The sequence below is a fragment of the Xylona heveae genome (genome assembly GCF_001619985.1).
Source record: "Xylona heveae TC161 unplaced genomic scaffold L228scaffold_5, whole genome shotgun sequence".
Taxonomy (NCBI): domain Eukaryota; kingdom Fungi; phylum Ascomycota; class Xylonomycetes; order Xylonales; family Xylonaceae; genus Xylona; species Xylona heveae.
Genome location: NW_017264197.1, coordinates 1263114 through 1288281, shown reverse-complemented (window position 1 = coordinate 1288281; position 25168 = coordinate 1263114). Strand labels below are relative to the sequence as shown.

Sequence of the window (25168 nt, the reverse complement as noted above, 5' to 3'; positions counted from 1 at the left end):
GTTTCAATCCAATCTTGATCAATTACCCATATATTTGATTGTGATAGCTCCGATGCGATTTATGATTATCGCGATTTCTCCGGCTTATTCTCCCCCCCCTTTTTTTTATTGGCGTTTACGCTAGGTCGTCTGATCCAGCCTCTTTGCGCACTGTCGCGAAATTATATGATGGTTGGCAGGCAAGGTATCAATTAGCTGAATATTTCCCACCTTACAGTTCGGACGTAGTGAAACGTTCGTCGGCGTTCTCCTTGGGACTCGTTGAGGCCCCCGAGTTGACATTGTGTCATATGCAACACTTTTTTTATGTATTATACTTCTTTTTTTAGACCCTTTTCTTTTCAATTTAATATTTTTCTCTCTCTCTCTCAGACACTACATTCTCGCCTATCAGATGATCGGTGGCTGTGCTGAACCAGACACCAGCCGGTGTCGTTCTCTTTGCAACCGTCCCTGCGTGTAAAGTGTGTGGTTCTGCTCAAGAGAGGCACTAGATGCGGCGCACCAGTTGCAACCCGTGTAGAGAGACAGGAAAGGATAGAGAAGGAAACGGGAAAAAGCGGCGCAGTAGCCAGGACTGATATGATGGGGGGAAAGAAATGACAACGGCAGCTAATAGGAAGAGTGTCAAAGTCTTTGGAGGATGGACTTTGTCTGATTTTTCCAACCTGAAGAATTTCCGAGGCTGCCGCAGCTTATTCTCTGCTATTTTAACTCTGTATGTAGTAAATATTGCATGCAGCCACATCTCCAACGCCAGCCACGAGGGCTACATAAGTGACTGGACTGCACATAGCTTCCTCATGTGGTGGCAAAAGCCTGTGGCTTGTACAAGCACTCTACTACGTATAGCTCCTTATCAAGTTGATATTCATACGAGGTTGGTTTTACGTGCTGGTATATGAGCAGAGATAGAGGATTATCAAGGTATACAGCGATACGTTGGTTGGTTGTGAGCCATTGGTTAGATTCTTTTACCCGTGCCAGCTACCTTAGCGTGCGAGGTGCGAGCGATAAGCAGCCTCACGCCTACTTTTGGTCCAGTATAGTTCAGTACGGTACCGCGCCGTAGGGAACCAAGGCGACGGCATATTGTTGTCACTTGCGGGGTATGATCGTTGTAGACTCCCATGCTTCACACAAATACCTATTGATGATTTTGCTATATGCTGACCACAAAATTTATTATCATAGTCATCGAATTCTCATTAAAAGATCATAAAGAATGGTCAAAACCTCTAATTCTCAGGCTCTAAAATGGAATTTCTTCAATGTCCATTGACGACGCGCCAAGGCACAGACCGTTGCAGATTCGAAAGGATTCACATACCGTATTAGGGCATGGTATCAACGGCACCGCCAAAGTCACGGGCACTTTACCCAAGGAGGCCAACAAGACCTGTCCCCCACCATGAGATAACTGACCACCCAAACTATCCTGATGCAGGTTATCTGCTATCATATCGTTGCCCGCTTGGATTCCGTCACCTCTTGCGTTAAGAGTTTTGCACTCTGATCAAGTGAAGTTTGCTCCAGACCAGATACTGGCATTCCTCCTGCTGAGACATGCTGAGGTCTACCTCGCATTGGAATTGCAGCTTCTGGGCCAACACTGCTGATCGGAGACTTTCTCTACTCCACTATCATTGGACGGGTTAGATTTACGGAGGAAAGTGGTGGCACACCCCAAGGGGAAAGTCACGTCTTCTTGGCCGGATAAATGACCTATCTCCCCGCAGTGGGCTTCAAATAGTCTACAGAAATGGCAATTAGTCGCCTTCATGCGCCGGGGTGCTTTATGAGCTTTTAACTGATCTTGCCCCTGGAGTTTGTGATTGCTCTTACGAAGGTACTTTTCTCGAATCAATTATTCTTATACTGATATAACTTGTCCGGTGCTCTCTGCTTCTCACTTCTCCACTGGTCATTCGCCATACTAGGTGATAGACCTTGTACCTCTTTTTTCTTTTCTTTCTGATAGTCTCTGGTTTCCGCTGCTTTGGGCCTCCGTTGTAGGATGGCTGTGCCTTTGTTGCTGGGGTTGGCAGTTGCTTTCATAGCCACTTCTCTTCTCCTTTTATCAACAAATAAGAGGCGGCGAAATATCGTTCTAGAACGCATCAGCTTTCACCGTCGCCGGAATTCCGCCGCGGCGACGCCTCCTCGATCCCTGTCACCAGGAAAGAAAAATGTTTCCGCGCAGAGTGAGCCTGAGTATACCGATGTGCTACCACCTTCTCGCCGAGATGCCTTGAAAGATGCTGCAACGTCATTGGCGCCAGAGCAACGAGGCAAGCTCGAGACTCTATCGAAAGCTGTAGATGGAGCACCACGACACGGCGTTCCGCTGCAAGGACTGAATGAGAAGAGCGGGAGCGGCTCTCAAGCATTTCAATTCACATCTACAGATATCTCTCTTGCAGAAGTTGAGGCGCTTGGTGATTTTCCCGATTATGCGGCCCTCAGCGGAGTACCTTTGCCATCACCATACAAGGACTTTGATATCACGAAAGCGCTGCCTCGGCCATATCGGCCTTTCAGGTGGGCATATCACCAGACCATGTGTAAGAGGAACAATGTGAAACACCATTTTTACTTGGCATGATAAGCTTACCATGTGCACATAGCGTTGACGAAGATGGAACCAGACTGGTGGCTCGAACTAGAGAATACCTACGTGACTCGAATCCAGCAACGCAGGGACCTTTTTGCGCAATACGGAAAGGCTGTGCTTGACCACCTACCGGGAAGTGAACTTGCGTGCAAGGAGCTTATGGAGATGGCACTACAATTTCTTTGCAGTCGTTATCCACAATACTTTTCTCTATCTTCAGACAAGAGAATATTGCACAACAGGATTCTTGGAACGGAGACGGATTTGAAAGCAATTCATCCTCTCCATGTTCTTCTGGAGAACGTTCCAGAGGATTTTGGCATCATGTTACGTGACCCCACCAATGGTGCCTACTATCTGCGCGCCGGCGTTATCTGCTCTAGCCTGGGCTGGAACTTGGGATTAAAAGTGGGCAAGCGGCTGCATGAAATTCACGAACCCGTTCCCGATTACAAGGAGAAGATGCAATTTTCCATGGACAGGTAAAAACCACAACTCATTTCCAAATCCTCGGTGCTAACGAATTCCGGGAAACAGATTCTTTTCTAAAATGCCCACTGATCGTCCGATCCAGCGCGGATCCTGGGGTCTCGAGATAGACGAGCCGCTCTTCATGCCGCCTGGAGATCCGCATGAGGCGCACAGATTGACGCAACACGCCGACCTTCCCCTCTCTCGATGCAACCTTCGGGTCGACTGGCAGACTTTGCGCCGGCTCCCCTTGAGCGGCGCTATTGTTTTCAACTTCAAGGCTTTGTTTACACCAATCTCAGAATTCCGCGACGAGCCCTATGTGCCTTCCTTGGTCAGGACGGTGCTACTCCACGGCAAAGAAAATCTCATGAAATATAAGAGCACGTGGCATGTTCACCATGTCGTCTTGCCGGCCCTGGAGCAATGGGAGGCTGAACAGCGCGAAAAGGGTCTGACAGATCCAAATTGGACTTGCCATACATTAGAAGACACTCCGTATTTTCCAGGCTGGGAAGAAAAGTGGCATCGTCAGCAGGGATTTTAAAATATTTTATCCTTGCAGTACATTTTTTCTTTATTTTTATTTATTTATTTATTTATTTATTTTTTGATGATTCATATGAGGATATTACAACGACTTGGGTACATAGAAGAACAAAAAATACTCCCAAATATGAACATACCAATGCTTAGAAAATGATCGGACCTGGATATTGAAGATGCGGAACCCAACCTCGTTTCCCTTCACCTTATTAATCTCATCATTCATCGAATCATCGAATCCTCTTGGTCGTGCTACGTGTGTATATTTCAATGGCGAGCAGACTTCAGCAGCCAGCTATTATAATAATTCAATGACGTCTCACGAATCAAGCCCTTTCATCCATCCACCGTCCTCGTATAACATCATCTACATCTTATGTGCCCAATTACCAATCACTCATTGCCCTTCGCCATGGCTCCCGCATTCACACCTGCCCTTTCCATGATCTATTAAACACACCGCCATCCGTCTGCCTATTCTGCATATTCTGCACACCCGTCGCCGTCGTCGCCTTGCCCCCACCTGTGACTATATTCCCCGCTCCCGCCCCCGCCCCCGGCGGCGCTTCAGCCTGAGACATGCGCCGCAGGGTCCTGCGCGCGCTCGGCGACCTGCCGTCCTTTTTATACGTCGCGGCATAGAACAAGACAAACAGCACGAGATATGAGCTGAGGATACCCATGCCTGCAAACGCGGCAAACTCTTCTCCCGCGCATGTTCCTTTGGTGCTCGGTAATACGGTAAAAGGAAAATACGCCGAATACGTCGCGGCAAAATACGTATACGACGCAAAATAGACAAACCCGAGATCAATCACAAACTGGATAATCTGCAGGCGGGTGACCCATTCTTTCCACCCGACGCGCACGCCGCGCGCGCTCTGGAAATAGTACCAGTACATGACGACGTGCACGGTCAGGTTCAGCGTGATGGGCACCCAGGAGACGGCGGTGTGGCCGATAAGCTGGGTGTAGCATAGGACGGCGGTCGCGCCGTGGTGGTAGCAGTGCAGGAAGGTGAGCGGTTTCTTTTTCAGGAATAGGAAGACGGTATCCAGCAGCTCGAGGTATTTGGTGAGATAAGTCAACTGGGGCGCCGAGGCAAGTAACGTAAGTTAAGTGTGAGCATCACCACCTTACGTATTGCGTAGAACGGGTTCCGGGTTCCTCGCCCAGACAATGTCTCTTTCTTTCTTTCTTTCTTTCTTTCTTTCTTTCTTTCTGGCTACGGAAAAGGCTGAATCAACTTACATAGTACAGGACAACGAGATGCTGCGTCCAGCCACCGCCATGATTACATATAGCGTAGAATACACCTTTTCGAGCAAGAATCGAGACGAGCTCCTCGATATACAGCGCGAGGAGAATCGCGCTAATGGCGGTGAGGTAGAGATTGTGAATCAGGAAGAGAGATTTCAGCTTGAATGGTTCTCGGTGCCGCATGAGTTCTCGGCCGCCGAAGATTATGGTGTAGTAGACGGCTACGAAGAGCGAGGTTTCTGTCAATGTGGACATGGGCGTCGCTCCGACGACAAAGGTAAAGTCGTTGGCCGGATAGCCGGTGACGAGCTCAAAGGCATGGTTGAAGAGCGGCCATAGGTGCACGCCAAAGGGTCTGTCGATGGTAGGGATAGGGAGAAAGTCCAGGAAGGAGGTAGTGTTGTGCGCCATGGCGGGCGACCTGAAGAAGGAAAAAAAAAAGGCAAACGGTGGTAGAAAAAAAACTGGAGGAAAAGCGTTGGACAGAAGCTCAAAATATTCAACGGTTGAGAGATGCAAGTGGATTCGCGGACATGATTGAGATAGGGGCTCCGGAGAACAAGCAGACCCCTGTCAAGACGGTCGAATCAGCTCTAGGGGCCCATTGAATATCCCGTGATATGCTGGGATACATATCCAACGGATGAAACATTGAGCATCGCAATGAAAACATTGAAAAAGCACAGATGAAAAGACGTGTTTGTACTGTAGTATTTATTAGAATAAGCTTATTTTATAGCTGCGGTATGAGAAACGACTTAAGATCGGTCGGTAGGTTCGTTAGTGGGACTAACTCCAGTCCTTTGTTTTAGTTGGGCTTTTGCTCGGCAACTCAGTTTCTCCTCAATCAATGTGTACGGTGACTCTTCGAAATTAGCAATGGCTTACGTCAATGCTAACTGGACTTTTGATTAAAGTTGTCGCACTGCTTGTGCGAATGGCGGTGACAACGTAGGCTGGGATAGAAACAGAGAGGCCTGTGATGAAGTCGGCAGACATTGTGTTGTGTCTTGTCGTGCTGGACGCGTCGAAATCCTGTTTGAAGCAGATGTGAAATCTTTGAAACACTGCAAGTATTGGAACATGGTGGTATCTATAGTTGTCGTCTCGATATTCTAGTGCGAAGAATCAAGAGCATATTGATAGCTGTTCAAAGGAATGAGGCGGCACTTGAAGTAAACAGCTTGTAATAGTCTGCAGTGTCATTAATATGAAAACACCTCGGTCTGCTGGCTAACATTGATGCAGGCATGATGTTGCCAGGATTATTTCATAGACTGGCTTGTGTTTCTTGTTGCACTTTTCTTTCATCGATGGTTTCATGCCGGGAGTACGATAACTCTAAGGTTTTCGTTAGAAGCGGTATTCTTGGAAAGTACCTAACGTACCTTGAATACTGTACTACAGCAAATTCCCAGGTAAGCAGGAGGTGGCAGCATAACTGGGGTTAACCGGATCTAGCTGAACCGAGGCACACATCGGCCAAGCTTTTCACTACTCGTACCACTGCGCCCACTTATGAAACCTCGCAGCTTCTGGCGGGGGGATGCCTGCCCACGCACAGATTACAGTTCTCATTCCACCCAGCGAACACGAGGTAAAGTCACTCCAAGTGACGGAGGTGGCGGTATCCCCCAGGACGCCATTACCGCCCAGCTCAAGGTGGACGAAAGCTTAAATCGACCCTGGGCAAATTATTTCCACACGACTGGCTCCTTGTACGGGGATACCCTTTGTAATGTGTCCCTTTGGATACAAACCATCGTGCCTTTTCAAAGTCTTGGCTTTTGGCAGGCATTCGTTATGTTGAAATGCGGAGAGAGTTCATTACGGGAGGGCTGGCCTCGATGAGTAACATCTGTTCCTTTCGGTCCGACCCCGGCGCCCCGTGACAATTCATGATGCAATAGCTTTACTTAAGCTTGACAACAAGACGAAGGGCAGGTCCAGCCAGGGTTTCAGCCGGTTGTGGGCTTCCGTGTCGGGGGCCCCAGTTAGGCCCCCAAAGCAACCTCTTTTGCTCACATCACAGGTGTTCGGAGTCCTGGCACTCTTTTCCGAAGTTTTCCCATCAGAAGGTGGCTTGGCCCCAAATATGCATAATCACTCGACACCGTAGATCGGGTCGGGGCCCCGAGAGGGAATTACATGATTGATCGACAAAAGGCTGAGCAGTGGAAACATGTGCTGATGTCCTTTTAGTCCACTCTTTTGCTGCACGGCAGAACAGGGTTTCTGGAAATTGGTTGCCGATGGAGAATTGCACATTCCGTTCTTCAACACGGAGAAACTGTGGGTCCGAATAATATGAAAAAAGTGGACCTGGAGTAGTCAGTAAGACTGACTTGGCTTTTGGTCTAAGATACCTGCTAATGCCCCACGGTGGTACAAAGATCTACGTAACGGGTACCTGAAAGTTTTCAACCCCAAGGGGATGGCCGAACCGCCCCGCCTTCTCCTTCTTTTGCTTCTTCTGATTCTCCAGAGCCACTCATGTGGTTGCGGAAAATTGGCTTAATCTCCAGAGGTTTCATAGGTTCGGTCTATCTCCCCTGCTGTCAACTAGCGGAGTAGGCGCGCTGTTTTCTAGTGTAAGCGGCATCCCATAAGGAAAGATTGTTGATTTTGCTTCCTACCCCGTCTTCTCTCACGTTATTGTTGGCCTAGAGTTCGCCAGACAACACCGGACACCGTTTGTACGACGTCATGTCGACTCTGGAGGGGCTTTTCCCCCCTGGTCTGAGCCAGGACGCTTGGTAGACGTCATCCCAAAGCCTCTTTTAAAAGTACCTTTGTAGAAATGAAATCGACGCCGCAAACGCTGAAGCCTTCACCGTTCTTAGATAGCAAAGCGAGCCTGGGCAAAGCGCCCAGGAAGGTTAGGTAACGGCTAAACCTAGGAAAAAATTGCGCAGGGGGATAGTGCCCAAGCAAAGCCTTTTAGTGGACAATCATCTGCAGAAAAAGTCTAGGGCAAGACCTAACATCTGTGACGAACCTCAAGGTTAGACCATGTTGGGGAAAGGCATGGCCTGAGCCCCGACATAGTTTAGTTGGTCTGTGTTCACGCGTTGGTTAGCGCCTTGCTAGCGCCATGTCGGCATTCCACCATCACAGCTTCTACCATAATTTTCTTGCGTACGGAGGTACTTTTCAGCGTATTGTGATATCCCCGATTGCGAGGAGATGCCAAGGTTCAGACCACTCACTGGGGGGGAATGCGTGGAGGATCAAGAGGAGAGAGAATTATGGTCCAACTAATCCGGGATGTAAAAAATGTCATACATCGAGTTCTGACAGGATTCTGTCGACGAGCTATATTCAAGAGATAAACTGAGCAAATGCTCGAGGGATGCGGTCTGACGGCGCCAGGTATAGATGTAATATCGACAGCGATTCGATCGCCCGTGCGAATTATTTTCTGTGCTCATAGTACCTTTTCATTATCCCGCACAAATTGATGCTCACGGATCTTGGCCAGCCACGGCTCTTGTTCCGTCGACCACCACCCTTACTGTCAGAGTTCGACACTGACGTCGTGTACGGCACCTGCCTTACCACCAAACTCCGGGAGGACCTCCGCCTCTCCTCCTCCTCCTCCACAGCCTACTCATTGCACTATTGTCCCATTGCCCTAAAGTACAGTAGTTCCACCTCTCTCCTCCATCTCCATGCCCTTTCTCCGACTGCTCCACCACTCCACTCATCGTGCCCACATTTGATACCCTAATTCTCCACTTCCCCCAAATGACCTCTCCGACCCCAAAAAGAAACGACTGATCGTGGGACCACTAATTGCACCCGATATTTTCCGCCGAAATTTTCTGCTACAAATTAAAAGAGATCCTCCTGTCCTTTTGGACTTGGCCTCCGTCTTCCCGAACCCGTTCAATCCGTCAATTAGATTTGGAGAAAATGGCAGACGACCGTTCATCAAAGGACCTGGAAACAGGCGAGGGCTACTCCAGAAAATGTATGCTTTGCTTCCTCTCTCTTCCTTTTACCATTCGGTCAAGTGCAATTCTAACCTTGCCGTCCTACAGTGGAACAACAACCCAGTGCTGATGGTGCCCAAACTCAGAACCTCGAGACTGCCCAACATGGCGAGAAGGGTGTCGAGGTTCTCAATTGGGACGGGCCAAACGATCCTGACAACCCGTAAGCGCCTCATGTCGGCCAAAGTACTTTTTTCCTGAGCTCTAGCTAATGTTGAACAGCTTCAATTGGTCCCGGAAGTACAAATGGCTACTTACGATAACTACTTGCTTCATGTATGAGCCCTAGGAAATTTTCTTTAATCAGCATATGGAGAGCTAACTAGACGTTTAGTTCGATCCTGACTGGTTTGCCAGCAGGCTCCTATGGTGCAGGTGATGCGGGTATGGAGGCGAAGTTTCACATCAGCCAACAGCATTTCCCGTGGTTGTTTTGGGCAACGACCTCATGGAATATTGGAGCTGCGACTTTCCCCTTACTATTTGTTCCGTTGACGGAGAATTCTGGACGAATGCCTGGCTACTTTGTACGTCTGCACCCCAGAATACTTCCAAGGTTGGATTTTCTTAATTGGACAAATGCTAATCATTCCCACTACAGATCTCTTACATTGTCTTCCTCATCTTCTTGTTTCCGTCGGCGTTTGCGCAGAACTTTGCCACCATGATCGTCACACGTCTGATTGGCGGTGGAGCTTCGTCTGTCTCGATTAACATTGTCGGTGGCACAATTAGCGACATCTGGAAAGGACCAAAAGAGCGAAGTATTCCCATGTCAATTTTCGGTATGACCTCGGTCATAGGTATCGCTTTGGGTCCTTTTATCGGTGGTGCTATCCAGCGAAACCTTGACTGGCGATGGTACGCATTCAATCTCCTATTTTTTTTTTTTTTGGTATTAGACGCTAATCCTAGTGTCTAGGATCTACTATATTCAGATCATCTTCGACGGTGGCTGTCTCCCAATCTTCTGGTTCATTCTCAAGGAAACCCGTGGCGACGTGATTCTTGCTCGAAAAGCCAAGAAGCTCCGCAAGTCCACTGGCCGGAACATTTATGCCAAGGCTGAACTGACCCGGGACAGCATCCCCAAGATGCTTAAGATCTCTTTTACTCGTCCAACCAAGATGCTTTTCACCGAGTGGGTCGTATTCTCCTTCACAATCTGGGTCTCCTTCGCTTGGGGTATTCTTTTCCTCTTTTCCCAGAGTATCAGCCAAACGTTTTCCACCAATTACGGTTTCTCTGTCTTCCAGACCAGCATGATCCAGCTCGCTATCTCCTTTGGTGCTATTGTTGGCACCATCATAAACCCTCTCCAAGATCGCCTCTACCTATCTTCAGCCAGGAGGAACAAGGAGACCCCTGGCAGGCCAATTCCAGAGGCACGTCTCTACTTTTCCGTTCCGGGTAGCTTATTGTTCACGGCAGGCCTGTTCTGGTACGGTTGGTCTAGCTATCCCCACGTCCCATGGCCTGTCCCCGCCCTGGGAATTGGCTGTGTTGGCCTGGGAATTTACTCAATCTACCTGGCTGTCGTCAACTACCTTGCGGATGCGTATGAAAAGTACGCTGCCTCTGCCCTGTCCGCGGCCAGTTTGGGCAGAAACACGTTTGGTGCCTTCTTGCCCCTAGCATCCCCCGCTCTTTATACCAATGTGGGCTTCCAGTGGGGCTCGTCTCTCCTTGGGTTTATTGGCCTTGTTCTCTCTCTTGCTCCAGTCCTTCTCTTTTTCAAGGGTGAGGAGATCAGACAACGTAGCCCGTTCATGTCTGAGGCCACCTTCGACGAGGCAGAGGGCCTATCACGACGGAGCTCTCTCCGACATCCTCCAAAAGAGCTCCGTCAAGACCACACCGTGGGTGGGGCAGTGCCTAACGCACCGCAGATTTGAATCGCACGAATGTAACGAGGAAAATTCTTGAGCTCATCGGAAAATCAAAAAAAGGAGCCAAGAAAGGGTTTCCCTCCCCTCTTCTCTATAAATATGAGAATCTAGGACTTTCTTATACGCTCTCAGATTCATTTGGATGCATTATGTTTTGGCGCTCACGGAGAGAGTCCTATTTTGTTTTACATGTATTTGTACCATCCCAATTTCTTGATAGGGTGTCTTGTAGTTTTTCTTTTGGAATACTGAATACTATATGAGGACTGTATATATTACTGGTCTCTTCCTATCTATACCTGCTCATTCCTTATTTCTGCCTTCGGGTTTATTTGCTCTACAAAGACTGTACAAATGTAGCCGTGAAACATAAACTCCAACTATGAAGAGATAGTGTCCGTACAATGATACGTCTTGCACCCCTGGTAGGGCAATTCCAACATCTCCTGTCAATCTATCACATGCATTTTGTCCATGTAATTTTTAACTACAAAATAATGCATTCCGTAATACCATTTACCTCTCCAAATGAAGAAGCAGCAGCCATTTTCATAAGTGTTACCACTCGCCCGTAAACACTTTCTAATACAAATCTGGGCACTTTATGCATTTAACATTCATATATCGTTTTAGCATATCTTCGCTAAGAAGTGCTAGGGCACATGGTCTAGGGGTATGATTTTCGCTTCGCATGTTGGACCCAACGGGAGTTGACGGTCACGTAATGCAAATGTGAAAGGTCCGGGGTTCAAATCCCCGTGTGTCCATTTGTTTTTGCTTTTTTGCACTTTTTTATTTCTCTATTTGTCTTGCCATGAATTTTCCGTTGGTTTTGAAGAAAAAATGGAGCGATTTGGATGAAGAAATGGTGATTTAATTGTTGCTTGTTCGATGGTACGTCCAGGCAGACGAGCGGGATTTTTTGGTGGGGTGGAGGTTAATGGGGATATATGGTCACGGTAGTGGGTATACTTCAGAACATGCGGTAGTGAACGGCCTGACGGTAAAAATAGCCATACTACGGTAACCGGCAGGATATTCCGGTAATGCGTGGCTGTTAATCCTTGTCATGTATCTGAGAATGCGTATGCCTCGGCTGGAATATGATGTTTTATTTCATCTTTTAGATATATAGGAAAAGAGGCGTGGAAGCTTGAGGTTTGAACATCCATTCGGGGATTTAACCAGAATATAGGTAATTGAATGGCAGAGGTGACGAGTCTTCTAATATTTTTCCACGCAGAATCATATGTCCATGTCTGCTTTGCTAGAATGTAGTAGTGGGACGCGAATGACATCTCTAGGGTCTGCCATCAAGAAGAAAGGGAGATTGAAACCATTGAAAGGGGAAAACGCTTCATCAAAAAATCAAACGGGGAATCTAGAGAAGGAATATTATTGGGGAATAAATGGTAGGCTGGAGAATCAAACATTTGAGCGGCACACTCGATAGACGACGGTACGGAGAATAAACATTCTGATATCATTCGATGAAAGTTGAATGTCATTCTAAATACTGAAAACTGCACAAGGTGATGCCATAATCCCCTCAATATGAGATTCGAGATATCAAGCAAAGGCGAATGACATACAGTCTAAAGAAACGTAAACGAAAAAGCAGATACCCCAGGCGCCAACGCTTCCCAAAGTACGCTCAACCCAGCCCATAGCAGGTGACGTATGAATACTCCATGATGCGAATAAGAAAGAAGAGAAAGAAGACAAAGGCGGGACAAGACACGCATGAGAACTGTGACTGGTATTCACTGACCCATCCTGCACTCACAGAGATGAAGTGCCTTCGCCGAGAAGCCGTGCAAGCAGGACATAGCCGAATATGACCAGAGCACCAATAGCCACCTTGTTCCTTCGGAGCCAGCTCCCGCCCACATTGCGCGCCGCTGCCTGATGGCCCTCGACGACGGTTCCGAGTCGGGGATTCGTGCCTGCAGGTCGCCTCCTGAGAGCTGCAGCTTCGGGTGAGCATGGGGCTGCGTTTGGTCCTTGCTCAGGGACAACGAGTCCGGTCGACGGGTCGATACGGTTGGTCTTCATCCACTTCCAGTTTTCTTCGTCCAACTCTGGCCATTCTGTTCGGAACTTCGCGCCACCGTCGCCAGCTCTAATCGCACCCGCACCACCGCGGTTGTTGTTTGCGCTGCTGATTCCGGGAATAACTCTTGTAGTTGACCCGCCACCCGTCGAGTTCCACCATCGAGTCCTCGAGGCGAACCATTTCCGTTCCTGTTCGCTGGCACTGACACTTCCGGTTGTCATTTCCTCGCTCGTCATGAAAGACATGAGACCGATCAAGATGGTGGACACTTCCCAGGCCGGGTTAAACGACTTTGGGTGGAAGTCACTGATCGAAAGGCAAAGTCGAGTCGAGGGCTGGAAGCGGCCAGAGGGTGTGTGCATTCGAATCGCCGGCGGGGCGAACGGGTAGTCGGGGGGAAACATTAATGTGCCCCAGTATTGTCCTCCTTCATAGGGAGTATTTGGAGGCCCTGTCAGAATATAGTGCCATCTAAAAGTGAAGAGAATCTCAGCGTTAGTATGCCACAACTGGTAACGTGGCAGTGAGGAAAGGAGATCTTACTCTAGGATATTGTCATCAGATGGATGCGCAACGATATACGGAGGAGGGTTTTCTTGAATCGCTTTGTATTCTCGAGCGAGCTAACAGATGAAACGGTGTCAGATTGGAATGGGCGCATGAGGTGATTGTGCAATGCGGGCTGCTTACTCTCTTGTTCGCGGCGCGAGTGGCCATTTTTAACGATGGTACAGTGGTAAAGTTAACAGGTCTATCAATAAACTGGAAGTATAACAAGAGAAAATCAGGGAATGAAGAAAACAAGAACGTGCTCCGAAATGAGCCTCTATTTGTCTCAATCAAGAAGATAAATGGATCGGTGTCGTAGTTACGAGTCTCCCTTTAATCACGTTCTCGGCGGCGGTTGATCCGATCTGGCCGGGAACTACTTTGCTTAGTCATCAAACCTGTTGCTTCGTCCACGGATGGATACCAACTTCCCCAAGGTGCGATAACCCGTTGTTTGCAGATCGGCGTTTGAGAAAAAGGGCCACAAATGGCTTCAGCAATTGGCGGCGAAGATGATGTATGTATCTAGTTTGAAATTTGTCTTGATACCTTGTTGTGATCACAATGGCTATTGACCTATTCATACTAACCTCCGTTTCCCTGAGCAGATCTTCGAAAACCTGAAGCAGAGGGTTGATCCCAAGGTGCAAGAGGAGCGTGACCAATCGCTGAATGCACGGATTCAGGCGCAATACCAGAAAGCGCAAAACAGACTGGCGGAGCTGGTACGTTCCAATTGGGCGCTTTTTACGCCATTGAATGCTGGATTATAGCCCGCAACGAGTGGTTTCATGTGTGCTAATCAATTGGCACAGCTTGATAGCAATTCGACGCTGCCCGTAACGATATCATCTATCAGCGTTGTCAATGCACCTCACACGAGGAAGAGCTTTTTGCAGCGAATCTTCAACCCTCTGTTGAGCGTGAACAGAGACCAGCCCTATACGTTGTCTGAAGCCCTCCGCGAAATATCTGTCAGCGCGGATAAACTGAGCAGATTTGGTACGTCAAAACTCGGAAACTGTTTCTACATGGATCGGGACTGACACACAGTTCAGACATCTTCCACCCTCCGATTTCTCTGTACATCGACCAGCCGTCTGCGTCTGACGCTTCCACAACCCCATCGGACATTGCTATTTACCTCTCCGTTCGCGAAAAGTCTCGGCTGCTCCTCAAGACAGGAACCGATCTCGGAAATGCGGAGGGATCTGCCTATGGAAACCTTCTTTGGCGCAATATTTTTGGCGGCGCTGAAACCCTCAACCTCAACGCATCGCTTGGAACCCGAACGAGGTCTGCTTACTCGGCAAGCTTTGACACTCCCATACTGAGCAACCCAGACTTGAGATGGGAGATTGGCGGCCTCGCCAGCAGCACTCACAAATCATGGGCAAATCACGAGGAAGTCCTCAAGGGCGGAAGCACCAAGCTTCGGTGGTTGAACAGCCAAGGTCATAGGTTCGAGCTTGGCTACTCTGGCATCTGGAGACAGATTACTGGCCTGGGAGGAAATGCCTCGCCTACCGTCAGAGGCGATGCTGGAGACAGCGTCAAGAGCAGCATAACATCCACATGGATCAACGACAGGCGCGATAACCCACTTTTACCCTCCAGCGGTTACCTCATGAAGACTATTTCCGAGGTGGCTGGCTACGGCCCGCTCAGAGGAGATGTTGCGTTCTGGAAATCGGAGCTCGAAACTCAAACGGCTCTATCCGTTCCTGTTCCCGGAATCAACGGTGTGACATTTACCACCGGTCTCCGTGCAGGACTTTTGTGGCCTCTGGCCTTTGCTGGCCAGGAAACTGCCCAGCCTTCACGGATTAACGACCGCTTCCAACTTGGCGGCCCAACCGATGTTCGCGGATTCCGCCTGTCAGGCATCGGCCCTCGCGACGGCTCAGATGCCGTGGGTGGAGACGTCTTTGCCGCGGGCAGTGCAAATCTTCTTTTCCCTCTGCCCATGGTCGGCGCCGAAAAGCCTCTTCGATTGCAAGCTTTCGTCAACGGAGGTAGATTATTAGCACTCAAGGACACTTCTGGAGAAGGAAAGATGGACAGCGACACAGTCAAGAACAATGTCAGTGAGACGATCCGGGAGCTTGCCAATGGTTACCCTAGCATGGCCGCAGGTGTCGGCCTTGTTTACGCGCATCCCGTCGCTCGATTTGAGCTTAACTTCTCCCTGCCGCTGGTGATACGGAAAGGCGAGGAGGGACGTAAAGGACTTCAATTGGGCGTTGGCATTAGTTTCTTGTAGAATATGTATCATACTACATGGCAGCAGATATACTCTCGATAATCTGAACTTATTAAATTTCGTCTCTACTTTTATTTTCTTAGTCCTTCTTTCAATGGACGTAGGCAACAATTGATATGCTGAGTCATCCACGCGACGACGTTTCAGTTTGGTGGTGAACCAACTTGTAGCTCGGGACACGTCGCACTGCCGAAGCATCAGGTACCTGCTAAGGTTGCGATCCAACATCATTTCCCTGACGAAACTCTGTTTCACCTCCCCACCGGATCTTCTCAGAATAGATAAAACCTTTGAAGCTGTAACATACTTCTCTCTTGGCCGAAATGGCCCAATTCTTTCCTCAGAACGCCCAATCACCTTATGGGTCCTCTGCCCAGAACCTTCAATTCTATCCATCTTCCTACTCAACTGGCCCGGTGTCAGGACACACGACACCCTCTCAAGCATATGGCGCATACGGCAGCGGATCAGCAGCGAGCGCATACCCGGGTGCCGGGTTTGGAGCTGGATTTGGAGCTCCTCCAGCAGTGAGCGGACGCATGGGCGAACAAGGTGGCTTAAGGACGGGATGGCTTGCAGCTTTTGGTACAGAAGGCTATGACGGTGAACCCCCGCTGTTGGAGGAATTAGGTGTCAATTTCGAGCATATAAAATTCAAGGTATGATGAGATACTTCGGCGTCTCGAGCTTCTGAAGAGGAGCGATGCGCATGATATTTCTCTTTGAAATTCGTCAACCTCATCTGAGCCCCAGCTAATTGGTGACCAAACAGACCCTTACCGTCTTAAACCCTTTGGCGCGGATTGACCAACACATCATGGACGACTCGGATCTGGCTGGGCCGATGCTCTTCTTTCTGCTGTTTGGCACCTTCTTGCTCTTCGTAAGGGAAACCCTCTTCTTCATGTCGGATGTCGTATAGTGGGAAACACATTGCTAATCATGTAATTGCTTTGTTTCTAGTCTGGTAAGGTGCATTTTGGCTACATCTACGGCCTGGCCCTTTTGGGAAGCGTATCTCTCCATATCATCCTTTCGTTGATGTCACCTCCGCTGCCCTCTACGACCGAGACGCAAGATTCCCATGACCATACGGATGGCTCGGGATCACACTTCAGCTCGACCCTGACATTTCCGAGATCAGCTTCTGTGCTTGGATACTGTCTTCTCCCGCTGGTTATGACGTCGTCGATCGGCATTCTGGTTCCAATGGATGGACCGCTGGGCTATGTCCTTACTACTGCGGCCATTGTCTGGTGCACGTACAGCTCAAGTGGCATGTTCTGTGCTGTTGGAAGAATGAAGGGAATGCGAGGCCTTGTTGCCTATCCTCTGGCATTATTTTACGTTGGTTTCGGAATCATGGGCATCTTTAGCTCGAGAGGGGCCGGGAAGCTCGCTGCTAAAGCTGCTGGAGCCTGAAATTTCTTTTTATCAGTTCATTAGAAATCACCGAGTGTTACGCATTAGAATCACGACGGGCCGGAGTCGCGGTTATCTATATATATCCAAAGCATATGAGTGTTACGAGATTGTACTATTACTCGCGAGAAAAGAAAACCCTTTAATTAACACAGCGACTTTCATCAAAAGAATCAGATCGCTATCATGCTCACATCGTCTCTATAACTCTATGTGAAACTACGGTATCACGCCTCGTTAATGCATTAGATCGAAAACAAAATCCGCCTGAAATCATGCGCCATATATCACATCAAAAACCCCGCGCCAAACATCAGCGCACTGCTTCGCTCCTTGTTGATGCCCAATTCTTCAACCAGCCTCGAGTGCGGTCCAAGTCACCACTTTCGGCCTCGGCAGCAGCGATACACCAAGATAGGTCATACCCCCCGCTGCCTGTGATACCACCATCTTCAGCAGCCAACATTTCGGCCAAGTCTCGGCGCTTTTGGCTTGCTTCGTCGGTACAAAAGTGAAGCGGTGACAAAATATTCGTATAGGCGTCAACAAATGGTTTCACCAGCGGTAACGCATCCTTGGTCGTGATTGCTGCGCCCGGCTTCAGCAGCCCAGTTTTGGTGCGACCGCTCTTGCAAAATTCATTCTTGCACCATCCTTTGGCACACCCTGAGAGAAGCTGAGTCAAGTAGCGGCGCTCGACGCGCCGTTTTAGCGCTTTGCCTTCAGGATCGTACATGGCGACATAGAGCGGACCGAAACAAATACTGCACAATCCAATATCGTTACCGGGCCCCTGGCCCATACGAGAAGCAGCTCCGATATCGCCATTTTTGCCGACCCCGTCCAGGGTGCGACCGCAGTTGACGTTTCTGCAAACCCGTGGAGACGGGCGAGAGAGCCTCTCTAGATCGTGGTGCTTCAAATGGGTCGACATATCTCGTAACCGAACGATTTTATTGCATAAATGGCATTCTGTCGTTCTTGCGCCATCGGCAAGTTCGTGAGGCGTCAGGCCAGAGAGAAGGGCTTCGGGATTAGGTGTATTGGGATCGCCTTCCTGGGGTACCAGGAGGTGGCAGAATCGACAGATGATCAATTTTCCGGGGCAGGTGGTGGTGCGGTGATGTGACAAAGCTGGAAGACTAGGCGCTTCAAAACCGCAGGCTGAGCAACTGCGTGGCTTGTGGAAGACCGTATCATGCTTGGCCTTGCTACCTGGATTGTTGCCGAAGAAGGAATCGTGGGGACAGTGCCAATGGCTGTTCCATTCCGGAGATGACTTTTTGAAGACATTGTTGCACTTTGGACACAGAATGTTGTTTCGGTAGCAGAAACTTTCGTGAAGGACCATGGTACGACTTGGTACCCACTGGCGGCAATTCTTGCAACGGACTTCGTCGGGGTTGGGAGGCTCCTCCTCTTTCTCTCCAGAAGGGCCATTGCTGACACCATCGGGCGTAGAAGGGTCGAAAGCCGTCCCGCGAAGATAGAATTGTTTTGGACCGTCTTCAGCATCAGTAGATGATGGGGATTGGTCGCTTGGTTTGTACGCGTGAACAGACACCAGTACGGCCTCGGCGTCTTCCAATTCAACATTCGTGGGCCGTATTCGGACCCGTTTGGGATATGTACTCGAAAGGTCTCCGAAAACATGCTCATCGATTCTGGGCTTGGCCTGTTGTCGGGGAGAAAGGGGGCTGACGAATATGTCCAAGTCGTCGTCCTCGTCCACGCCGCTTAGTTCAATCTCAAGCCCCTGCGAACGAGCCCATGAAGGTATGTCGTAATCGACGTATTCGCCAGGTCTGACCTGACCCTGTTGGCCCTGCCAGAGTTCTAGCTTTCCACCGGGTGAGCTCCCTTCTTTTGAGCCAGGAGCTCGTTGAGCCTTGGCAAACTGCCGTTTGAGTGTCTCTCTGGCTTGCTCCTCATTCAAAGCTTCAATATCCACTTCGAGATCCGTATCTACTATGCATACCCCGTCGCCTTCTGGTTTGAACCCGTCTATCAAGAACTTGTAATCGTCGCCCGTCGATCCCCCGTATCGACTCTTCGGGACGACCAGCACCTCGCCGTTTGTGAGCGTCGTAAAATTACTTCTAAGGTGCTGTTCTAATAACGATTTCCAGTCTTCGACGTCATATCCTGCTTCTAGTGGACGAAGTCGCACGTATGTCCCTTTCGGAAGCTGTTTGGCATGAACTGTAATCCTCAGAGCCTTCTCCGACTCCGACGTATGATCGCTGACATCTGTCACGCCATTCTCAACCGTTGGCGCTTCTTCGGATTCGGGCAAACCGAGCGCCTGGAGAAGAAATTGACTCAGGCCGATTTGACCTTCTTCGGCGGAGAACTCTCGAATACCGGCATATACAATGCGATCATTGCTTGGGTTGACAAGTCGGAAAGTCAATGGATGAGGTAGTTGCTGGTGATGATCGCGGAATTGCGCTCGCGCTTGACGTTCGGCTGCATAGGAATAGGGATTGTAGGGATCGAAGTTAGACGTGTGCGATCGAGATGATTCTGGAGAAGTTACGGTAACTGTCGCTGCGCTCAGAAGCTGCTCAAGAGCTGATGGAGGGAGAGTGATCTTGTCGCCGCTCAAGATCGCGGAGCTTTGGTATTGCCTCGAGAGTTCGAACTGCGCCGACCAACGCAAGGATACTGACTCCTCGCCCATATTGACGCTGCGATTCCAAAATATCGTAACGTTCAAGGAGAATAAGGGGGGAAAGGCCTCATGAGATATCGGGTTCCTGGAGAGCTCATAAGCAGATATGGCTTCTGGAACCTTCGTGACATGCAGCCAGTCTTGGTCATCAAAAGTCGAGGTACAAACGGAAAGGCACGTCAGATCTTATCGGAACGCTAATTCCGCTCCGCGCTAAGATAAGAGAATCAAGCTAACGCTATTTCGACCTTTCCTAACACAGTAACTCAGGCCATTGGGGATTGCATGGCGCTGGGATCTCCAACCAGCATTTGCCAAGTCGTTGACCGCCAGGGCCGCCTCATCCGATATTCTTATATGGAGAGAATACGGGCCAGAAACTACAGATTTTCTATGGAGTAAACGCCAATTAGTCTGTTTCATTTTTATCCGTATAATTCTCACGGCACATGGCAGGCGACGGCACTGGCCATCTTACGCTGCTTGACTTGCTGTCAAATTCATTGATTCTATCTCATATTGCGCCGTACCTGGGTTTGACATCACTCTATGCATTAGGATCGACATCCCATGCATTTAAGTCATTGGTATTTGAGTCACATAATGCTTTCAGATATCTGGATCTCTCGACGGTCAAATATGCCTCTGGCCTCACCTCAGCGGAAGACCTTACCGAATCAGATCTACAACAGCATTTTGGAAGGTCTTTCGTGACAGAAGATGACTTCTACTCGGACCCTTTGCGGCAAATATTTACTCGACTAACGAAGAAGAATATTCTAAGAGACGTGCAGACCCTCATTCTAGACGGTCTTTCGGTGCCCGCAGATTTAATTCGCGAAATCATTTGCGATGAACCCTTCAATGTCCGCATCCTGTCCGTTCGAGAGGCTGAAAATCTAAACGAGCGAAAGTTGATGCAAGTCCTAAAATATGCCATGCGGCCGTCCAGGCCTGAGGGCACGCCGAAGCTTCGAGCATTATACATCTTTGGCCCTAAAGACCAGCCGCCCATGTCCGATAAGGACGATGACGCTTTCACTGACAGCTCTGCAAACCGTCAAGAAGCTGTGTCAAGAAATTTGCGTTCTTCGGCTTCTCCTGGTATCCATATTGCCTCAAGTTGGAATCACCGATCCCAGCATGCGCTTTCATCTGCGCTTTCTCGCAGCGGTAATGACTGGTGGCAGGGCAGCGGAAGGGTGATTGCACGACCACTACCAGATTGGGCCGAGATCGTCCAGCTCTGTGAAGGCGTTATTGCGTTTGATGCAATACTATGCCGCGGACCAAGGCATAATCCTCGCTCGATTTTGAGACCTGAGGATCAGGTTGATTCTCGGTCAACGCTGCCCTTTTTACGACCGGCAATCGCAACAATCGCCTTGGGGCCAGAAGGTTGTAACAATTGTCACTCTTCTCCGGAAGGCGCTGCCATCTACGGGAAAAGCAAACCGAAGGAACTCCCTCTACTGGCACCTCCGCCTTTCCACTCCTCGTCGGTGCGCGCAGCCCAAATGCCTCCCCCGCATCTTGCCGCGGGAGACGTACATCTCTTTGCTCGTTGCGAAGAGTGTCTTCGAGAACGCTGGTGCGAAAGCTGCAACAAATGGTGGTGCGAGTCATGTTACGACGGACAACCAACAGTCACCCTTACAATACTTCAGCAGAGAGAACTGTATGAAGAGCTCCTTGCAGCTGGAGCGTCACATTCTCATAGTTCCGAGGAGAGTATAAAGGTACATCTTGGTCTCTGTATAGAGCGCTGCTTGTCTTAAATGAGATGCTGGCCGGCGCTGGTTCTTCGGGCGTCTGGGCCTGAGACCTCAAAGGCAAAGTATGCTCTGCACAGTTTCTATTCAAACTTCAAGAACATCAAGCAGCTGTTAAAAATACTCCTCAACTTAACCCCTTGTATTTGAATGCGCTGACTCTTTTGCCATAGGGTGTGAAACGCGACTGCTGGGAATGTGGACGAACAGTAAGTTCCTGCATCTCTGACTTGGTCCTTTGAAAACCTGCTTACATGACCTACTAGTGTGCAACTTGTATAGCACGCACGCAGCGCAAATGCAAAAGCTGCACCGGTGGTTACTGCATACTCCACAATGAGGGTTCATCCGCGACGTCAGTACGTATATACTTTCTTCAAAATGCTTGTCTATGTTGACTAAAATTTTTGGCAGTGCGACTGGTGCAGTACAACAAGACCGCAAACGCGCGATCTGTATTAATTGCATTCACGGTAGTTTGACAGCCTGTTTGGGATTATGCATGGACTGGCACTTTATACCGTTGAAATTATTAGACCAAGCTTTCTCAACTCTTTTCTATTCGAGCAGATAGAAGTCATTTTCCATGTGTACATTTCGTTCGAATTTTTGACTTTAGTAGCGGTGTGATCTACGAAGCGTATAGACTTTCGGAATATCCAGTGCAATTTCCGCTCCAAACATAGCAAGATAATACCTATAACAATGCGCGCATAATAGAATCGCTCAAACCAATCAAGTCGAACCTGATTCAATTTTACCAGCGGCCGGTTCCTCGGCTCGCTATTTAAACGCGCTCCCTGATTGGTGTTGCTGTTCTGCGCTCATGGACTGCTCGGGCTACTGTACAATATTCAATTCCGGAAACCCAACTTTTTCCGCCTGAACTCCCTGCTACATCCCATCCAAGACCAATATTGACTTGAGAATAATCAAACATAATTGTTTCGAACGCTTGAACAAAGCGAATTGAGAATTGATCTTCTGCTATTCTCCAAAAGACACCTGACACTCCTAATCTAATCACTTTTTGCAGCAGCTATGGGTTGGTTTTGGGCAGAGCCGGTCAAGGCGAAAGAGCCTATTGCGCCCCATCCAATTCCCGCTACAAATGCTCAACCTCCGGTAAGTAGAGTTGCTTTTCATATTTTGGCTTCCAAATCTTACTGTTTGTTTCATATAGCCCGGCTGCCCAATGCATGAGAGCCAAGCGCCAGCACCAGTCCCCGCTACCCCTGCGACGGGAGGTTGCCCTGTCAAACACGACTCAGATTCTTCGTCGACGCCTTCTAAAGCACCGCCTTCGAATTCGACGCTCTCCAAGCTCAACCCATTAAATTACATGCCTGCATTTATTTCACAGGAGCGCTCCGCAAATCAGACTGTCGATCTCCCGATCGAGCGATCCATGTCATCGATCCCCAAAGGCGATGGTCAAGGAAATTGGGAATACCCCTCGCCACAACAGATGTATAACGCTATGCTGCGCAAAGGCTATGATGATACGCCCCAAGACGCTGTGGAAGCCATGGTCGCTGTTCACAACTTCTTGAACGAAGGCGCATGGGACGAGATTGTGGAATGGGAACGGAGGTTTTCTGGCGGTTTGGCGAAGGGATGGGAAGAGTGCAGGAAAGGCGAGGAAGCGGCGGCAATCAATGCGCTTGATGCTGACGCTCAAAACTCGGCGAATGCGCCGCGATTGATTCGATTCATGGGACGACCAAAGGAGATGACTCCGAAGGCGACTATGCTGCAAGTTCTTGGCTGGGTTTATCCTTCCAAGTTTGGGTAAGGATTGACCGATGAGACGCTCATATAAACGAATAACTAATTTCCTCTTTTACAGGAATGAGCCGCCTTTTGACCGACACGATTGGTTTGTGCAGCGACGCAACCCGGACGGAAGCCAAAAAGAAGTCCGTTATGTAATCGACTACTACTCCGGACCCCCTGAACCGACTGGGGAGCCCGTTTTCTATCTGGATGTTCGCCCTGCTGTGGATACACCAACCGCGGCGGTTGAGCGACTCATGCGCTGGGGCGGTGACGTATGGTGGAGAGCGAGTGGTGGGGAGGCCAGAGAGTGATCTTTATTCTCATGGCTTTCCGAACATTATTGTCATATCTGAGAGAGGCGTTCAAGGGCTAGTCAAGAACTTCATTTTCTCCTGCAGACGTTTTGATATATTAATAGGAATGGGTTGGGCGCCAGCGACATTCTCGCCCAGCTGCATTGATTCATATACGGGGACGGCATAGCACTCTGTTATTTCGCGGCACCTTTTCTCCTCTCCTTCTTCCTTTGTATGTAGTGCTAAAAGCATATGGTTTGGTCAACCCATGCGCTCTAAGTTTTTGGAGTATTGGATATATGATTTTTAATGAAGGCTTATTGCCGCCATACCAATGTAATGAAAAGTAAATGCGTGTATCACTAGAAGGCACCCAATTCCTTGATTGTATGCTTAAAGACACAACAGGGGGTGATCAAGAGGCATGACGGATTAACTGCTGAGCCGGACGAAAGTTATACCGAAATTCCAAGCCATCGCTATCGATAACCGCCCGAAACGCACCAAGTGCGGCTCTCCACAAATACGCCACGGGGATAGTAAGCGAACACTTATGAAGGGCAAGCTATCCTGTTCAATAAGCATTCGAGATTGCACAAATTACGAGGATAGTAAACATGCCCTCTGCATCAATATCCGAAAGGCGATCCATTCGCTGGGTAAGAGCCCATATTAAGACGCAAAAGTGAGCAATTTTACTGACACCATATAGGTTCCTGAACCGGCGAGTGAGCCTACTTCTACCCTCGTATTGACGTCACCTGGCTCTCATTTTGTGGACATAAGAGTCCTCAAACTGTCTTATTTCAAGCAGCCAAAATTCGCAAATGATAGCAGCTCGACAGCTCGCATAGACTGGGCATTTGCTGGCCAATCTCACTCAGAAAAAGCAACTACAGAGGGTGCAGCTTCCCATGGTCGCTGGGAGCACTGGGTGGACTCAAGAAGCGATGATCCGCAAGTTGACGAAGGCGATATGTTTCCTCAACCAAGCGGTCTAGTTCTTGAAAAAGGAAGAGGCCCTCACCCGACCACTGGCGAGATTACCGATTACGAAGAGACTTGGCGCGATCTCAAAATTCAGAGTACAGACGACGAAGACAAAAAATGCGCCATTGTTTTGCGAACTGCCGGAAATAATAAGGACTCTATTGGTATGGTTGTGCGTGTTGGGTCTTGGTGTCAGGGAATAATTAAGAGCGGTGGCAACCTGCATGTCGAGAGGTGGAGATGGAGGTCAAGAGACACGTATGCCCCTGTTTCGGTAGGGGCGATAATAGGCAGCGAGGACGATTCAGGTGGATGGTCTGTTCAGACCTTTCCTACGGAGTCTGGGACCTGGGAAAGGGTGGTGGGAATGGGTCGGGGAACACTTCCGTGCCCACTCACGTTCAAACCAGAGGGCCTCGAGCAAGGACAGACGACCGATGTGGGTGACATTACGTGGGAAGTGATCGAGAGGTCAGAATGGTAGAGGTGCAGAAATCCCTGTGCTGCGAGACATCGTGGCACGAAGTTAGTTCCTGAACAATACGAACGGGCCTTGTTTGGCGCGAAACCCTCGATGGACCTGCAGACCAAT

At 49.2% G+C, this 25168-nt stretch overlaps 9 protein-coding genes and 1 non-coding gene across 10 annotated transcripts; 8 read left to right on the top strand and 2 right to left on the bottom strand.

The window, feature by feature from the left end:
• Positions 1 to 2017: 2017 nt before the first annotated feature.
• On the top strand, positions 2018 to 3632 carry L228DRAFT_268279 (alpha-1,2-mannosyltransferase; the record flags this gene model as incomplete). The annotated part of the gene is made up of 3 exons (XM_018335103.1): positions 2018 to 2564; positions 2628 to 3096; positions 3152 to 3632. 3 exons carry the CDS (start codon positions 2018 to 2020, stop codon positions 3630 to 3632), a joined length of 1497 nt encoding a protein of 498 aa, XP_018188459.1.
• Positions 3633 to 3642: 10 nt separating this feature from the next.
• Positions 3643 to 5585, bottom strand: L228DRAFT_247318 (GNS1/SUR4 membrane protein). Its single transcript, XM_018332619.1, has 2 exons — positions 4883 to 5585; positions 3643 to 4719 (listed from the first exon to the last, which is right to left on the bottom strand). The coding sequence occupies exons 1-2, from the start codon at positions 5300 to 5302 to the stop codon at positions 4057 to 4059; spliced, it is 1083 nt and encodes a 360-aa protein (XP_018188458.1). The 5' UTR covers positions 5303 to 5585; the 3' UTR covers positions 3643 to 4056.
• A 2848-nt stretch (positions 5586 to 8433) lies between these two features.
• L228DRAFT_255986 (MFS general substrate transporter) lies at positions 8434 to 11042 on the top strand. The gene is made up of 6 exons (XM_018333904.1): positions 8434 to 8864; positions 8935 to 9049; positions 9109 to 9162; positions 9221 to 9413; positions 9488 to 9747; positions 9809 to 11042. The coding sequence occupies exons 1-6, from the start codon at positions 8807 to 8809 to the stop codon at positions 10779 to 10781; spliced, it is 1653 nt and encodes a 550-aa protein (XP_018188457.1). The 5' UTR covers positions 8434 to 8806; the 3' UTR covers positions 10782 to 11042.
• Positions 11043 to 11431: 389 nt separating this feature from the next.
• L228DRAFT_t74 lies at positions 11432 to 11542 on the top strand. The gene has a single exon. It is a non-coding gene; the product is annotated as a tRNA-Ala (tRNA).
• A 1015-nt stretch (positions 11543 to 12557) lies between these two features.
• L228DRAFT_230089 (ubiquitin-conjugating enzyme E2 6) lies at positions 12558 to 13680 on the bottom strand (the record flags this gene model as incomplete). Its single annotated transcript, XM_018330525.1, has 3 exons — positions 13522 to 13680; positions 13375 to 13454; positions 12558 to 13302 (listed from the first exon to the last, which is right to left on the bottom strand). The coding sequence occupies exons 1-3, from the start codon at positions 13546 to 13548 to the stop codon at positions 12558 to 12560; spliced, it is 852 nt and encodes a 283-aa protein (XP_018188456.1). The 5' UTR covers positions 13549 to 13680.
• A 143-nt stretch (positions 13681 to 13823) lies between these two features.
• Positions 13824 to 15683, top strand: L228DRAFT_261021 (putative mitochondrial outer membrane protein). Its single transcript, XM_018334298.1, has 4 exons — positions 13824 to 13897; positions 13989 to 14105; positions 14196 to 14382; positions 14439 to 15683. Exons 1-4 carry the CDS (start codon positions 13868 to 13870, stop codon positions 15641 to 15643), a joined length of 1539 nt encoding a protein of 512 aa, XP_018188455.1. The 5' UTR covers positions 13824 to 13867; the 3' UTR covers positions 15644 to 15683.
• Positions 15684 to 15841: 158 nt separating this feature from the next.
• L228DRAFT_139091 (Yip1-domain-containing protein) lies at positions 15842 to 17222 on the top strand. The gene is made up of 3 exons (XM_018329159.1): positions 15842 to 16302; positions 16416 to 16526; positions 16607 to 17222. The coding sequence occupies exons 1-3, from the start codon at positions 15967 to 15969 to the stop codon at positions 17063 to 17065; spliced, it is 906 nt and encodes a 301-aa protein (XP_018188454.1). The 5' UTR covers positions 15842 to 15966; the 3' UTR covers positions 17066 to 17222.
• Positions 17223 to 20083: 2861 nt separating this feature from the next.
• On the top strand, positions 20084 to 22081 carry L228DRAFT_247313 (hypothetical protein). Its single transcript, XM_018332618.1, has 4 exons — positions 20084 to 21478; positions 21685 to 21720; positions 21778 to 21870; positions 21926 to 22081. The coding sequence occupies exons 1-4, from the start codon at positions 20189 to 20191 to the stop codon at positions 21971 to 21973; spliced, it is 1467 nt and encodes a 488-aa protein (XP_018188453.1). The 5' UTR covers positions 20084 to 20188; the 3' UTR covers positions 21974 to 22081.
• Positions 22082 to 22353: 272 nt separating this feature from the next.
• L228DRAFT_220526 (putative cytochrome c heme lyase) lies at positions 22354 to 23952 on the top strand. Its single transcript, XM_018330243.1, has 3 exons — positions 22354 to 22636; positions 22695 to 23302; positions 23361 to 23952. The coding sequence occupies exons 1-3, from the start codon at positions 22553 to 22555 to the stop codon at positions 23599 to 23601; spliced, it is 933 nt and encodes a 310-aa protein (XP_018188452.1). The 5' UTR covers positions 22354 to 22552; the 3' UTR covers positions 23602 to 23952.
• Positions 23953 to 24203: 251 nt separating this feature from the next.
• L228DRAFT_268271 (hypothetical protein) lies at positions 24204 to 25060 on the top strand (the record flags this gene model as incomplete). The annotated part of the gene is made up of 2 exons (XM_018335102.1): positions 24204 to 24245; positions 24299 to 25060. The coding sequence occupies 2 exons, from the start codon at positions 24204 to 24206 to the stop codon at positions 25058 to 25060; spliced, it is 804 nt and encodes a 267-aa protein (XP_018188451.1).
• Between the last annotated feature and the right edge of the window lie 108 nt (positions 25061 to 25168).